General features: G+C 42.4%; 1 protein-coding gene across 4 annotated transcripts in view; it reads right to left on the minus strand.

Annotated features, from left to right (window-relative positions):
• Positions 1-17,719, minus strand: part of TEX2 (testis expressed 2) — a 98,983-nt gene that overhangs the window by 31,089 nt on the left and 50,175 nt on the right. For all 4 annotated transcript variants that reach the window (XM_037494481.2, XM_054688910.1, XM_037494482.2 and 1 more), the window contains exons 3-5: positions 11,378-11,578; positions 10,019-10,358; positions 2,889-3,136 (exon numbers count right to left, since the gene is read on the minus strand). In XM_037494481.2, the coding sequence (XP_037350378.1) occupies positions 2,889-3,136; positions 10,019-10,358; positions 11,378-11,578 (789 nt within the window). The remainder of the gene's footprint in view (positions 1-2,888; positions 3,137-10,018; positions 10,359-11,377; positions 11,579-17,719) is intronic.

Consider the following 17,719-nt stretch of genomic DNA (forward strand, 5'->3'; position numbering starts at 1 on the left):
GGAAATTAACCTATTTGCCCACATCAGAGAGAAACTGAATAAACAAGGGAACATTCACAAATTAGAGTGCTTTTGCAACTGTTTAAAAACAAGGGGAGGGGGAGCAATTTATGAATTAATGTGGAGTGATTTCCAGAATGTAGCCATAAGTGAAAAGAGCAACATGCAAAAGAACATCTCTGAGTAGCAGAGAAGGGGAACTAAGACACCCAGAAAGGATAACCAGAGACTAAGAGCTTGGATCAGGACAAGGGTGGGTGGAAATGGCAATGAAGGATGGAAGGAATGGGGTGAGGAAGATGCCATTTTCCTGAGTAAGCCTTTGTTGAACTTCGAGTTCTGGAATCAAGTTAATGTTTCACATGCACACACACGCCAAGAAAATAAAATAAAGGGGGGGGGGTGTCATCACTGGCTCAAATTATGAAATAAGAAATAAAACTCATAAAAAACTACCTCTAGTGACTTACAAAGAAAAGTATGAGAAGTAGTAACAGTGGGGGAGCACAGTATCAGATGGTGGTACTTCCCATTCCACATGCTCTTCCAAACTTCTTACTCCTGCAGCAAGAGCCCAAACCTATGCTCCTCTCCTTGAGCCTAGGGGGCTTGTGTGACTACCTGGATGACAGCACGTGAGGCCGGAGACACTCGTGTACTCCTGGGACGAGATCAGAAAAGGCCACGCATAGCGTCTGCCTGGCTCTTTCTCTAAGGACACGTGCCCTCTGAACCCAGTCACCACGCTAAAGGAAGCCGCTAAAGGGCAACCCAGTCACCACGCTAAAGGAGCCCTGAGATGCCCCCCTTCACCTCCCATAGCCCCCAGTCAACAACCAGCAGCTACCTGCCAACATGGAGTGCACCATCATGGGAGCAGATTCCGCAGCTCCAGCCCAGCCTCCCCAGCTATCACTACCTAGAGCACAGAGAAGTCTCTCGGGCTAAGTTGTGTCCAAGTTACAAATTTGTGAGCAAAATAAGTAACTGTTACCATTTTAAGCCACCACTCTTGGGGTTGTTTGTTATCTGGCAATAGATAACTAAAACATACACCTATATCTTATTCAAGATCATGTCCACTACCAGACCCGTCCAGGTGCAGGGTACGGGCCACCCGGGCTTCAGGCAGGCCAGGCGGATGCAGGAGCCCGTCACCAAAGCTCATATGGTTTCTTCAAAGGTCCCTCTTTCGAACATACTTCTCTCTGCTCACACAAGTCTGGGTCTGGCTTCCCGGCCCACACAGATCAGAATCACTAGCTTAATAAGGGGGGGGTGGGAGGCGGGGTGCTCGAGGAAAGGCCAGAGGGACGCAGGCCAACACCAGCCACAGAGAACTGAGAGAAAACCTGCAGAGTCTGCGTGTGGGGATGCCCAGACTCAGGGTGAAAGGCTGTGACCTCAGGAGGCCGGCATGACGGCTGGTCACGGTGGTACTGTGTCTTTAAATTATCAAGAAAATATTAAATCATGCTGCTTGATCTGCTTAAGGGCTCAGGAAGTGCAATGTGGTTTTTAAAGATTTTCATCAGATTGAAGAGAAGAAAAAATGCCTCAGTACTTAAAGGGGCAGTTGCCACGTACCTGGAAAGGTTTGTAATAGAGACCCCCACAACTGATGCTGGTGACAGACCCCCTGACTACACCCACAGCAAGCTCGGGGAACATGCATTGGAAACAATGTTCTAAAACATGCTTGCCTTTTAAGGACAAGGAACTCTTTAAAAAAAGTAAGCATTTTATTAGGCAATTTTGGTTACATCAGTGCACAATTCTCCTCATTTCCCCAAGTCTGCTGAGAATATGGACAGCTGACAATCCAGGGGCAGGCGACTCTGGGATAGGGGGACTCTCTGGTATAAGGAGGACATTGGTAGAACAATTTATATCTCATATTATGGTCCACGCTGCCTAGAGAGAGGCCTGCTTCCCACTCAAGCCTGTTAACTTAGAGCGTGGAGGCAGCGGGTCAGAGGCCGGCAAAGTCACACTGTCTCTTTTTGTCCTGATAAAACTGGCTGGGGGAGGGTTCAGGAACCTCCTCTGCACTGACGAGGATCAAAGGAATGACTACAGACTGACGACCGGCTAAAGGCGCAGAGTGGGAGGCGACGCACGTGTCCTGCTAAGAACAGAAACACAGTCACTGTAAGAGGTCAGACACCTCAGGAACTGAACACAGAAAACCTGGCCTCACACTCCCTCCAACACACCCCGAAGGCAGCCACTTCTCACCACCTGATACGCCTTAATCTCACCCTCATCCTCCACTGCAAAATCGCCTCCCGCCCCCTCGTTCTGCCCACAGCCAGCTCTCCTCTCCACAGAGAGCCAGTAACCCATCCAATTTAAATCAGATCAACTTTATTCCCTGCTCAAAACTCTCCCAGGGCGTCCCCATCTCCCTTGCAACCAATCCCATGGCCTTCCTCCGGTCTGCTTCCCTGTCCCTTGCTCCCCATCCACCCATGCGTTGACCACTTCTGTGCTGTGGGGCCTCTGCCCTCGATGGTGGCACCCCTGCCCCCTGCCCCCCAGCTCCTCTCTCACACAGTGCCCCAGCGCACTCTCTCACTCTGGTCAGACCTCTGCAACAAGGTCACTTTCTCAAAATGGCCCCTCTGGCCACCAATCTAAAATGGCAGTTCTGACCACTTTCCACCTCCCATAATGGCTTTATTTTATCTTACCACCACCTCACGTTTGTTTCTTGCTGTCTCCCTGACCAGAGTGCAGGCTTCCTGAGGGCAGGGCCCTCACCTGTCTTGCTCTTCACTGTGTCACTAGGACAGGCCTGGCACATAAGAGACACTTCGAGTGTGTAAGTTGGAAGGAATGCATTTAAGTAGCAGGACAGAAACGCCTCAGTTCAGCAGTTGCTTTACCTTTTTCCCAGCCGTGGGGCTGCTTTCCACACTCTGCACGGGGCTCCTCTGAGGGCTCTGGCTTTCTTGGGGGACACACCTGGCCATGTACACGCTGTAGTCCAGAAGCATCTTCTGCCGCACGCTGCCCACCAGCTCTTTCTGCTTTGGCTGGGACATAAGCTCTTCCACGCTGCCTTTGCTGCTACTGCGGCTGTGGGTCAGGTGGCCCGAGGGGCTGCTGTGTCTGCTGTGAGAGGGCAAGACCCCTGCAGCAGAGAAGGGCGGCTGTTAATACAGATGAAGAAGTGACTGCAGTGGAAAAGGAATGCAGAGCAAACTCCACTGGGTTAAGATGAGTAACAGCGAAAATGGTATCAAATGACAGCTAAAAAAATATTGATTAGGCTGTTTTTTCCCATCCTGAAAAACACCTTCTGCTTTAATGACAGACACTTTTTAAAGAAGAGCTTTTATTCCGCTCCAAGACAATTCAGAGTAATGGGAGCGATAAAATACAGCTGGTCGGTACCTTCTCTTCTCAGGGTCAAATGCAGGACGACATTCCCCAAGTGCTGGTGGGCGCAGGGTGCTACCAGGGGGCAAAGAGAAGGGAGCTGAGAGCTAGCTGCTCACTCGCAGGCCACGCGAGGCCCAACAGGAATCATTCATTCAACACGCTTTTCATCAGCCACTCAAGCTAAGCCAATTCCATGTTAAGAATTAAGACCTGGCGCGTCCCCGGCACCGGCATTTTGCAGCAGGGACCTTTCTTGCTGGAGACTGGGTGAACCCAGCAGAAGGCTCACCGAGGAGACAGAGGTTAAGCTGGGAGGCTTGCCCACGCCGGGCACCTTCTAGCCTGCAGTTCCAGCCCAGAGGGGAGCAGCACCCACCGCTGGGGCAGACCGGGCGTGCAGGGGAGCGCGTTCCCACATCGCCATTTTGCAGCAGGGACCTTTCTTGCTGGAGACTGTGTGAACCCAGCAGAAGGCTCACCGAGGAGACAGAGGTAAGCTGGGAGGCTTGCCCATGCTGGGCGCCTTCTAGCCTGCAGTTCCAGCCCAGAGGGGAGCAGCACCCACCGCTGGGGCAGACCGGGCGTGCAGGGGAGCGCGTTCCCGCATCGCCATTTTGCAGCAGGGACCTTTCTTGCTGGAGACTGTGTGAACCCAGCAGAAGGCTCACCGAGGAGACAGAGCAGGGACCTTTCTTTGCTGGAGACTTGTGAACCCAGCAGAAGTTCCCCAGAGGAGCCAGTGGTGAGCTGGGAAGGTCGCCCAAGATGCCGGCCAGTACCAGCAACACAGTGTCACAAGGAATACGGCAAATTAGAAAACAGGCAGTAGGGAGTAGAAAAACCACATGCAACCCAGCAACTCCTAAGCAAAAAAGCACACCGCAAAAAGAAAACCATCTACCAGATTGCAACGACAGTAACTTGGAAGAACTTCTGAGCCTTCCCGATAGAGAATTTAAAATTGCTGTGATTAAAAAACTGACAGAAGTCATAAAGGAAAACAATGATAAGGGGAAAATAATTAATGACCAGAAGAATGAAATTGAGTCCCTAAAGAGGGAAGTAAAAGAAATGCAGGAGATCAAAGAATTAATGGAGACACTAAAGAACTCTGGGAAAAGCAATGAAAGCAGAATAGATGAAATGGAAGAACGAATAAGTACTCTTGAAGACACAGAAATAAAAAGAACTAAAATAGAAAAGGAAGGAGAAGTACGAAGGAAAAAGACCGAAGAGAGACTTCGGGAACTATCTGACTCCATGAGGAAAGGAAATATAAGAGTTATAGGAATTCCAGAAGGAGAGGAGAGAGATGTAGGAACAGAGAAAATATTCATGGATATAATTGAAGAGAACTTCCCAAACGCGAAGAAGGATCTGAAAATTGATATACAAGAAGCAAGAAGAACACCAAACTTCCATGACGAAAGGAAAAATACAGCAAGACACATAATAGTAAAACTCCCAAGAATCCAAGACAAGGAAAAAATAATGAAACTAACAAGAGGGAAGAAACAGATAACATTCAAAGGGAAACCAATCAGACTGACATCAGACTTCTCTGAAGAAACACTACGGGCAAGGAGAGAGTGGAGGGACATAGTCAACAGACTCCAAGAAAACAGATGCCAACCAAGAATACTCTATCCCGCAAAGCTTTCCTTCCTCTTTGAAGAAAGAATATGGACCTTCCCAGACAAACAGAAACTCCGGAATTTTATTACGACTAAACCCCCACTCCAAAAAATACTACAAGGAGTCCTAAAGCCAGAACCTCAGAGGGACGAATAACAACAAAAGAAGGCCAAAGAAAGTTATTAAAAGAATAAATAAATAAAATCAAAGGAAAGACAAACACAATGGCAAATACAGATGCTAACATATCAATACTAACTCTAAATGTAAATGGACTAAACTCTCCAATAAAAAGACACAGAGTTGCAGGCTGGATTAAGAAACAAAACCCAACCTTTTGCTGTCTCCAGGAAACACATTTAGCTGCAAAAGATAAAAATAGACTCAAAGTTAAAGGATGGAAAACAATTCTACAAGCAAATGGACCAAAAAAGAAGGCAGGAACAGCTATACTCATATCAGATAAAACAGATTTCAAACTTAAAAAGATAAAAAGAGACCCCAGGGGTCATTACATTATGATCAAGGGGACAATACTTCAAGAAGAAATAACACTCATTAACATATATTCACCAAACGAAGGAGCACCAAAATATATCAGACAACTATTGGCATCTCTGAAAACAGACATCAGAGAAAACACATACGTAGTGGGAGACTTCAACACACCACTATCAACAATGGATAGATCAACAAGACAAAATATAAGTAAAGACACTAAAGCTCTAAATAAGGATCTAGAGTGCTTGGGCTTAACAGACATATATAGAACACTAAACCCAAAAAAATCTGAGTATACATTTTTCTCAAGCGCACACGGATCATTCTCTAGGATCGATCATATACTGGGGCACAAGACAAACATCAACAGATACACCAAGATTGAAATCATACCAACCATCTTTTCTGACCATGAAGGCATAAAACTAGAAATAAACCATAAAAAGAAGGCAAGGTACTCTCCTACCTCATGGAGATTGAAACCCACACTACTGGAAGTCCACTGGACTAACAAGGAGATAAAAGAAGAAATTAAAAAATTCTTTGAATTGAATGACAAAGAGGACACCAATTTCCTAAATGTATGGGATGCAGCAAAAGCAGTAATAAGAGGAAAATATATAGCAATAGATGCTCACATCAAGAAACAAGAAAGAACTCAAAGAAACAACCTAATCTCAAAGCTCAAAGATCTAGAAAAAGAACAACAAAAAAACCCCAAAACCAGTAGAAGAAAAGAAATAATAAAAACCAAAGCAGAAATAAATGAAATCGAAACTAAAAAAACAATCCAAAAGATCAATGAAACCAAGAGCTGGTTCTTCAAAAAAATAAATAAAATAGATAAACCCCTAGCCAGGCTCACAAGGGCAAAAAGGGAGAAAGCACAAATAAATAGGATAATAAATGAAAGAGGAGAAATCACAACGGACACAGCAGAAATCAAAAGAATAATTAATAACTACTATGAACAGTTATATGGAAACAAGTTCAACAATCTAGAGGAGATGGACAAATTCCTACAACTCTACAATCACCCAAAGCTAGATAAAGAAGAAATAGAACACCTAAACAGACCAATTACAATTAGTGAAATTGAAATGGTAATCAAAAACCTCCCCAAAAACAAAAGCCCAGGACCTGATGGATTTACAAATGAATTCTACCAAACATTCAGAGATGAATTGGTGCCTATCCTTCACAAACTCTTCCAAAAAATTGAGAAGGAAGGTATAATATCTAACACGTTCTATGAAGCCAACATTACACTAATACCAAAACCGAACAAGGACAACACAAAAAAAGAAAACTATAGGCCAATCTCCCTAATGAACACTGATGCAAAAATCCTCAATAAAATTTTAGCTATCAGAATCCAACAGTGTATCCATAAGGTAATTCACCACGACCAAGTAGGATTCATTCCAGGGACACAAGGATGGTTTAACATCCGAAAATCAATCAACGTTATCCAACACATCAACAAAAATAAATATAAAAACCATATGATAATATCAATAGATGCTGAGAAAGCTTTCGACAAAGTGCAACACCCATTCATGATAAAAGCCCTCGAAACACTACGTGATTTGCATATCAAAGACATCTTTACAGACACATCACCCAAAGCAGTGATAGTGAAGGCAAAGATCAACAGCTGGGACTACATCAAATTAAAGAGCTTCTGCACAGCAAAAGAGACAATAACAAAAACAAAGAGAAACCCCACCAACTGGGAGAACATTTTTGCACACAACACTAATGATAAAGGACTGATCACAAAAATCTGCAAAGAACTGATGAGACTCAACAACAACAAAGAAAATAATCCAGTCAAAAAATGGACAGAGGAGCTAAAAAGAAACTTCTCTGAAGAGGAAATGCGAATGGCCAACAGGCATATGAAAAAATGTTCAACATCACTTGCAATCAGGGAAATGCAAATCAAAACTACCATGAGATACCATCTTACACCAGTGAGAATGGCACATATTAAAAAAACTAGCAACAACAAATGTTGGCGAGGTTGTGGAGAAAAAGGAACTCTTCTGCACTGTTGGTGGGAGTGCAAACTGGTCCAACCACTATGGAGAGCTGTGTGGAGATTTCTGGACCTACTAAACATAGAGCTTCCACAGGATCAAGCAATTCCACTCCTAGGTATTTACCCAAAGAACACAGAAACATCAATTCCAAAGAACACCTGCACCCCTATGTTTATAGCAGCACTATTTACAATAGCTAAGCTTTGGAAACAGCCCAAATGCCCAAAAATAGATGACTGGATCAAGAAGATGTGGTACATATATACCATGGAATATTACTCAGCATTCAAAAAAGATAAACACATGCAATTTGCAGCAACATGGATGGAGCTGGAAGGGATCATGCTCAGTGAAATAAGCCAAAAAGAAAAAGAAAAATACCGGATGGTCTCACTCATAGCAGGAATCTAGAATACTTAAATAAGGGACCAGGAAAATGAATAACTATAAGAAAGTGAAAATCAAAATCAACAAAACTATGAACCAGAGACACTTTTTGGGGGGGGGGGCGGGAGGGGAGGGATTGGGGTCAGAATGGGGGGACTGCAATTGTATGGGGAATATAAAAATAAAATTTATTAATTAAAAAATAAATAAATAAAAATAAAAGTATTTCCACTGAGGAGATTTATACCACACACAAAAAAAAAAAAAAAAAAAAATTAAGACCTAATCCTTTCCCTTGAACTTGGGCATCTAGGCAAATACATCACAATGTTCGGTAGTGAGCACTGCAATGGAAGTACAACTAAAGGACTTGCAGGCCAGAAAGGAGGTGACTTCCTCTGCCTGAGAAAGCTGAGAGGTGATCCCAAAACGGACTCTTCCAGGAGAAACATCTGGGCAGCCTTTGGAAAGCAGCAGCATTTTCCCAGCCCAGGTGTAGGAAGAACATTTCAGGTAGAAGGGATGACATATGCAAAAACAGGGCCTCTCTGAAGTTCCAAGCAGAGCAGTACATGGGGCAGAGATGGAGCATTAGGCGGGAACAGACTGCAAAGTACTTCAAAAGTAACCCTGACACTTAAAGTTTCCTGTAGCACTAGAGGGTCTAAGCACGGGAAGTGCCTGATGCCAATAATTGGCTTTAGTCTCACCCTGAGAGGAAAGTGGGGGGGCAGAGTGGCTAAAAATCAAATCGTTTTATTTTGCGAGGCACTAGCCATCTGAGCCACAGCTCCTCACAGCCTCCCAAAGGGCATGCAAGCCACTTGCTAAGTTTTAGGCGAGCTCATTTCCAGCACTCGAATATCTCAGGCTTTACACTGCATACCTGCAGAAGTAAATTTTTAAAAGGTAATCCTTTCTCATCCTCATACCATTTTAATGGTCAGCATTATTTTTAATGTTGGTGTAAGAGCTGTACCAAAAACTTTTCAAAATGGCTGAAAACGAAATGTACTACAGACCTTGGATTAGATCTTGCTGTAGAGAGAGGACATTGGAGGAAAAACCAGTGAAATTCAAATAAAGTCTCAAGTTTAGTTAATAGGTATTTAAAAACAAGGATGAAAATAAATAGGGTAGCAAGGCACCAACACTTCAAACTGAACCCAGAGAGACCCGTGCCTCCCCCCATCCCCGTCATCCTAGGGGAAGGAAGGAAACTACCCTGGGTCCTGGCCGGGGCCTCCTGGCCAAAGAACAGCCTCTTCAAGGCTATTGTCACACTTCCCCAGGGGATGAGAAACTACAAGCTCTGTCACACTCTAGGGATCTCGTGGATGATGGCCCTATAGCACATCAAGACCCTGCTGTGCAGAGATGATGCTAGAATTCTAACAGTGTCCTAGAGAGCCCTTTTCAACTGCGGGGCGGGCACTGTCTGTCAAAGATGCAGCACCCCAGCTTCCTGCAGACTTCTGAAGTCAGAACCTGCATTTTAACAAGGTACCCCCAACAGTCAAGATTAAGAAGCACGATGCGGATTCTGGTGAAACCTCGGCTTTCGTGACAGCATCCCTGAGAGGAGGACAGGGCCAGCTGGTCGAGCAGGAGGACTCCTCTCCTCTTGGTATTGACAGAATGGAGCTGTCACACCATAACAGCTGACAAAGCCACCCAGGCAGGCAGTGGGTCAGCGAGGGTTTCAAATGGCACAGTCTTTACCAATTTACTTCTGCTACTAGTTTAATCACACTTTTCTTGGCTTAGACTCATCATAAGTACCCCAATTCTAGCCTTACTAATAACCCAGACTAAGGCATAATGAAAGGACATCGGAGCTGTAAGGATGCAGCTCGCCTGACCCCAGCTACATCTCTGACTTTTACCACTAGGTAAGGACTGCAGCCATCAGCCTAAAAAGCAAACGATTTGTGAAAACCTCCCTTACGAACAGACACAGTCATCAATCAAGGTGGGCTTCCTTTCTTCCTACCTGGGACTCCCTCTCAGTTCTGCTCCAGGTCCTTTAAAGACACACAAGCATTCAGCACAAATGTCATTACCTGGTTTACTTCCAGAGACACCAGGTGGCTTCTTGATTTCTGACTTCAGCTTAGATGCCAGAATAAATCTCCTAAACCACTCTTCTTTTTCTCGACCAGTTCTCCCAAAGAGATACAGTATCTGATCTCGGGGGCCAGATCTTGCTCCCTCCTGAGGATGGGATGGCTTCTTCGGGTCCTCACCTCCCAGCTCTCTCTCAGCTGGTGGTTTCTCTTCACAAGGCTCCTTATCAGTCTGGGCCTTAGACATAAAATCATCTTGTCGACCAAGTTCAATACAAATTGGGTATTTTTTATTCCAGATTCGTTTTCGAGCCAAACTTTTAGGTACCAGATAAATCTACAGAAAAAGAGCAATGATCATTTATCTTTATTTATACTAAATAAAGAATTGTCTACATTGTGCATTAATATTATGCACAGCACAAATGCAAACTTTAGAGTATTTCTAACATAATGAATGTGAAATAATTACCACCTGCCCACATAAAAACTGGAATAATTTTCCCACAGGACTTGTTTTCAAAGAAAATAGATTTTTAAAGAATATTTCAAGAGTTACAAATATCTGTAATTGCGAGGTAAAAGTAGCACATTACTTGTTTAATGGATTATCTAAGTAATACTGGTCAAGTAAACTAAGTTTGGATACCAATTCAGTTTAATGACCCTGGAAGAAACTTAAACTAGGCGGAAAAATGAATTTATCAAACTATATCCAGATGGGATGATCAAATTTATCAACCTCAAGTTCGGAATAAATATATACAAAAATGTTTTAAATACTTCTGTAAATCCTGAGGAAACTTAAAAGATTACTCACATGTTATAAGAAGAACAGAGAACCTACAGCTTTGGGGCATAATAATTTACATCTCTCAAAGACATAAGCATTTAATAATCTTTTCAAATGTAGTTATGTCACGTACCCATAATTTTCACATTGACTGAGGCTTCTTTAATTATTACTCTAGCACCTCCACACATGGCTTTGTGTTTGGCTGAAAAAATTAACTCTCAAAGTCAGAAGAGTATGTGACTCCTCTGCTTCTCAAAGTGTGGTCCATGGACCAGTGGCACAGGTAATCAACTGAAAGCTCATAAAAATGCAGACCCTCAGGCCCACTCAAAATTGCTGAAGTAGAACCAGCCTTCAAAAAGGTGCTCAGAGAAAAAAAAAAAAAAAAGGTGCTCAGGCGAGTCATAAGCACATTAACACTTGAGAGGTTACTGGTCTGATTTATACTAATATTAAAACACACACACAAACACAACATTTTTAGGGGGAAAAATCAGTAAAGCAGCCCAAATTCCAAAGGCTTTTCATTCATCTAAGTTTCTAAAGTTAGTGGTGCTCACCTTGCTGTCTGAGAGGTCGTAGATTTTCTGGCTGATGTAGGTGACCTCTGGCTTTGTTTCATTGTAGCTTGCCCTCCTGGATATGTTTTTATTGGGCTTTGAAAGTCTTAAGGTTCCACCCTCAAGTCGAACAAAGACTGAATGTGTCAAGGTGGCATGGTAAGTTTCTGGATCATAATTGTAAATCTCATTCATCCATCCCTGATGGAGAAAAACTCCCATTAGTAAAATTAGAATAAACACAAATCTGATTCAGAATGAAAATGATGACCCCTGTGGTATTCTGGACACTGAAACCAAATTGGATTTTTTTTTTAAAGATTTATTTATCTTTAAAATTTATTTATCTGTTTGTTTGTTTGTTTGTTTATTCATTCATTCATTCAAGCACTGGGTACAGTCAGAAGCGCGGGAGGGCGAAAGAATTCACCAGAGCCAGAGCAGGGAGCAGAGCAGGCAGAAGGACCGAAGTAAACTGCTGAGGGGAGCAGCGGGCAGCAGGAGAGGTCTGTGCGCCATGTGGGACCCTCCTCCGGTGGCCGGGGAGCAGCCGGGGATCGAACCGGTGCTGCAGAGGCTGTGGGCAGCTTCGCAACCCAGCGCTCAACCACTGCGCCACCGGGGAGGCCCCCAAACTGGATTTTGAGAATAAACTTTTAAATAAATTTTTAAATAAACTGTAGATATGACCAACAACATGTCAAAATTCAAAGAGATACAGTAACTCAAAACAAATTGTGTTCTAGGTTCCCCATGCCCAAATCAACACAAATGTATCTATACATTGATTTTATAATGAACAAACATTGAAATATATGGACAACACACAAAGCCTACACCATAAAACTGTGCTAAAGCTGAGCTTACAGCTGTAATCGATACTCATCACTGAATACACTTCCTGCCCCCATTGTCCTTTTTCAGATGATAGGGATGGCTCAGATTTCTTTAAAAGAAGTTTCTAGGAATTTTAGTTGATATCTTCCCATTTCCTGCATTTTATAAATATAAAATGGTGAATGTTCCAAGGACACTATAAAAAATGCATTCTGCTGTTGAATAGTTTGCTGTAAATGTATTTAGTTGTCTTTTTAGACACAAACATCTTCATTAAATATCTCCTGATATATAACCCACAGTTTTCTTTTTTCCCGATTTGGTTGCAAAATACACTTTCTTGTATATATTGGGCTTACTACACCACGTTCTAAAGGCAACTAGGTCACTATGAGCTTGAAGCAGACCTGATTTTTCTGAGCTGCTCTGGAATTATCTCAAGGCCAGGATGTATTTACTGACAGAGGTATTGAAACCAAGAAGCCATGGAGGAAGGGAAGAGGGCCTGAGTGACTATTAGATTAAAATAGCAAATTGCAGGTACAAGGGGTTAAGTCTCAGCACTATGAAACCATCCGCAGTCATTGCTGCAGGAATTCGATCCCCAGCCAGGGAGCTCACCCACATGGCGCAGCAGACCTCTCCTGTCTCGCCCGCTACTCCCCTCAGCAATGTATTTCAGTCAGTCTGCCTATTCTGTTCCCCACTCTATCTCTGGTGAATCATCTCACCCCTCTGCACCTCGGGCCTGTACCCCAGCTCTTGTATGCATAAATAAAATAAATCTTTAAAAAAATTAGCAAATCGCTATCAATGTCATTTATGAATCATTTGGTCAGACAATCCCCAGTTGAGTTGCTCTTTTTCAGCTGAAATTCTGTGTCCCTCTCCTGCCTAGCGCAGAGGCCACATGAAGACACAGAACATATGTGAAAGCTCTGTGGGTCCATCATAATATCTAGGCTGAGATGTTCAACCTTTATTTAATGACGGTTTTGAATTATGGTAATAATAATTTGACATGACATTTCTGCAATAATATCTCTGTATAAAAGATTTTTCATTCATTTCCACCTATGCAAGATTATTATAGACAAAAAAGAAACCAACAGCATGAACATTTTAGACAAAATTCCCAGCATTACAGTTATAATCCAGATTTAGAAAGGCCAAAGAAAAAAAGGCAGCCCTGAATTATGAAGTTATTCCAAATAATAGGACAGTGTCTGAGAAAGAGAGTAATGTGGGCTGTAGAGACTTTTCTCTTGCAGAACTCTTGAGACTGAACAGGTTATCTACTTGATGAAGAAGAGAAATTTAGGAATAAAATGTTGTTTCTTTCCAATTATTTTCATTTTGTTTTTCCTACATCAGGAATCGAACAGGGAAGCACCATCAATGGAACTATTATAACGTGAGTCATAAATGTGTGTCATGGTAAGTAATTTAAAACTGTCTTATAGCCACATTAAAAAAGGGGAAAATAGGGCCTCCCTGGTGGTGCAAGGGGTTAAGATGCAGCCTATGATGCTGTCCACAGCCACTGCAGCACGAGTTCGATCCCCGGCCAGGGAGAAACCCACATGGTACAGCAGACCTCTCCTGACTCGCCCGCTGCTCCCCTCAGCAGTGGATTTGTCAGTCTACCTGTTCTGCTCCCCACTCTGTCTCTGGTGAATCCTTGCAGATCTATGCTGTCTTTTACTAGGTGCTTCACATAATGAAAGAAGATAATCTAAGTACTCTCCAGATGAAACATTCTACTTCAGAAAGTCAAGCCCTTTAAAAAACCTTATGAGCAAGATTTAACATAGGAATAAGAAGAAAAGTGAAAGGTTAAAATTGTTTAAATTCTTGTAGTTCTACAAGGACATTCAAAACACTCAAATTATGAAGAAGTGTACATTAAGCTGTTAGCCTAGTCCTTTGATTATTAGTGGAAGACCAGACCCCACAGGCCCGGTATCAGCCTGTCTGATATACAGTCAAACATCAAATCTGGGGAGTTGGTCCCTACAGTGTCCAGCAAACTGTCCACTGCTCAGTTGTTTCACACTTCTTAACCCTGAATTTCTTACCAAGGAGGGTATTTTTTCCAACTTCACTTTGTGACATGGGAGTGTGTCCAAAGAGAGAGCGCAGTTAGCAGCTCACTCCCATTTTTAACAGTTTAACTGAAACATTCAGAGATGCCCTCAACCCACACGAAAGCAATGAAGACAAGCCTTGCTTCTTTCTGAAGCTGGAATTGTTAAATGGGAACAGTGCACGCTGCTGGGGGACAATGACCACAGTCAGTTGGGCTGCAGCTGTCTGGCCCACAGACTGGTCCTGTGATCCTGTCTGTAAAAGGTCAGGGGGTTCTCTTCAATTCTCCACTGGATTTAGATGCTATGTCTGGCTGAAAGTATAAACCACAATCTATAAAGGGACACATTTAATACTTTGAGAGATTAAAAGCTATAATTAACCTTTTGCAAAATAATAAAGTCTGGAAGGACTACTATTGTGCTCTCTTTCAGATACAGTGCCAATCAGGAGGTCAAGGCCAATGCCCTCTTGGTCAGCTTGATGCCAAGATGACCAGAGAAAAGTACCAGTCCCCTGCCTCATGACGTGATGTGTATTCTCTACCTTCAGTGTGCAGTGCTGGGCTGACACCCGACTAGCACGAGACTGCTGGCCTCTGACCCTGCCTGTCAGGTCCTCTTCATCAACCCTTCACCCAGTCATCAGGAAGGAGCAAATTCTAAACATAAGAACAGAGTTAGGACCTGAGGCCCCTGCTGTTGAAAACCATCTTTGAAGCAAACAAATATATGATTACTTTTCTTTTGTCCCCAAAACTATACCATTGGCAGGATATTCTCTTTGCCGGGGATAAGCCTTTTTGATGTATTAATGGTTCAGAACTGGAGTCACCAGTTAAAACACCACAGATGACAAAACTTCAGAATAAGGCAGAAACAGAGTATTGAGCTTTCTGGAACTTGAGATACAAATTTAATTTTACCCATGAAAATAAAGCAGACCTATAGACACAATTCATATTTTGAAGGAGAGCTTCATGCTAACAGTCAACAGTCAAAACAAATAATGCTCAAAGACCCCATTAAGAGTATTTTTAAAAGTCCATTAGGGGAGAGAAATGCCATCATCAATACCATCCACATTCTCCAGCAGCCTGCTTTTCAAGGTCACCTTCACAGTTGTGCCTCTAGAAGCAGTGGAGACAGGCTAAAGCCACAAGCTTTGCCTGGAAAATGGCCTAGATCTCAGCTTTCCCTATCCTTCAGGGAGGCGTATCCTTAATTCAGGGTACCAAAGAATTCTTTTTATAATGCATTGACAGACAGTAAGTAATAGAGCTGGGAGACAACCTTCAAATTAGACAGAAAAACATCATGGTATCAGATAAAACCACTGAAGTAATCAAGGTCTGTTTTATAATTATACATGATAAACATTAAGCCACATTAACAAGTGCTCAAATGATAAGTAGATCAGAAGACAAATAAATTAGTAGCCTCCAAGCTTTTTAGATTATACACACTACATTCAAATTTTGTAAGTATATACCCACCATCTATACATGTACTTATAAATTATAAACATGTCCTAATGTAGTTTTATAAAAATTAAAAAACAGAAATAAAGCACAAAAGATGAAATTATTAGCACCTTTTTGCTAATTTTGTTTTTCCTGACAGCTCTGTACTATCTTCAGCTGACACCTCAAGGCACAATTTACATACTTAGGGTGAGGCTTGCAGTTAATGATAATGCATGTAAATCAGTATTTCAAATAGTCTTATTGATAATTTCCAAGGATGCTGACCAAAGGTTAATACATGGTATGTAAAATATCAACAAGGCTTATTTATTTTCTTAGACAAAAAGAAAAAAGTATATATAAATAGAAACTTCAATATTTTCATCTTGGCCAATGTCTTCACCCACCCAATTTGGAGACCACTGAAAGAAGCCAACAGAATGAAACAGAGTTTACAACGAGGCCCAGAGAACCACCACACCAATATGTCCATGCCCCGGGGCCATCTTGCTTGCAACCCCTTCTCTTTGGGGGTACTGCAAATCTCTTTTTATTGGCTAGCTACTATATAACAGTTTTCAATGGATTTACTGCTTTCTTTACATATTAAATATAAATTTTAGAGGTGAAAAGATATCTAGAATTGATTTTTTTTTTCACGATTTGAGAAATCTCACAATGTCTACTGCTTCTTCTCACTCCATAAATGATACCCGGAACAAAAGCAAAGAAGGTCCTGCAATACGGAGCTGGAATTCAGGATATATTTTCCCAAGGAAATGATGCTATACACTAGTTACATATAGATGGACAAGAATTACAGTTCAGGGCCTCCCCTGGTGGCGCAGCGGTTGAGCGCTGGGCTGCGAAGCTGCCTGCAGCCTCTGCAGCGCCGGTTCGATCCCCAGCTGCTGGCAAGGGTCCCACATAGCGCGCAGACCTCTCCTGCCATGCCCGCTGCTCCCCTCAGCAGTGTACTTCATCACTCTGCCTGTTCTATTCCCCACTCTGGCTCTGGTGAATTCTCTCACCCTCCCGTGCTTCCAACTGTACCCCAGTGCTTGTATAAATAAATCTTTTAAAAAAAAAAAAAAAAAAGAATTACAGTTCAGCCAAACCATCAGTTAATAGGTCAGTGGAAAATTAAATTAGCAAATTGTTGGATAACTGTTGAAGCGGGATGCTTATTACTAGTCTATTTTTGAGTATACTTGCAATTTCCTACAAGTTACAAATAAAGTTAAAAAAAAAACCTTTCTGTAGTCATCTGACATCCTTAACCACTATTCCTATAGAATTCGGGAAGCATAACCACGAGGTCGACCCTCCAACCAACTTCAAAAAGTGGGCACTGCTTAAGGACAGGGTGCCTGCATTGTGGCACCTCCTCTGTAACTCCAGCAACAAGAAGCACAGGAAATGGCCTATTCATAAAAACTCAAGTGACCCATTCAGAGGCAGGGTATTTTCTGTTAAGTGTAATGTAGAAAGAAAAGCTTTGTTATTTCTTGTACTTATTGTACTGAGGATTATAATAAGAGACCAACAAGAAGCAACCCAAATCTCTTTTTGCTGCATGTAATGAGGTAATTTTCTCCTTAAGATGTGCTCACTCCAATTTCTTAAAAGAAAGAAGTGCATGAAACTGAGATTAAATTTACAAGTTAAATTTCTTCTCAAAATTAATATGTTCTTCTAGAAAAATATTCTTTTATATATCAAAACAAAGCCTGTATTTAGGGAATCTAATTATTTAGAAAAAGATCTCTTATTAAGTATCAACACGTGACACAAGCTAAGGGAAAAAGGTCATCCAAAATTTATTTCTGTTAGTCTTGCAATGGCATAAACATAACTTTAGTCATCCTTCTAGGTAGGCCATTTCTTTCAAGAAGAGAGATCAATATTTCAGAACCCAACATCCTACTGCTATATTCTGCAGGTGGTTTATG

This window comes from Talpa occidentalis, unplaced genomic scaffold, assembly GCF_014898055.3.
Source record: "Talpa occidentalis isolate TD23 unplaced genomic scaffold, MPIMG_talOcc4v2.1 talOcc4.7, whole genome shotgun sequence".
In the NCBI taxonomy this organism is placed as follows: Eukaryota; Metazoa; Chordata; class Mammalia; order Eulipotyphla; family Talpidae; genus Talpa; species Talpa occidentalis.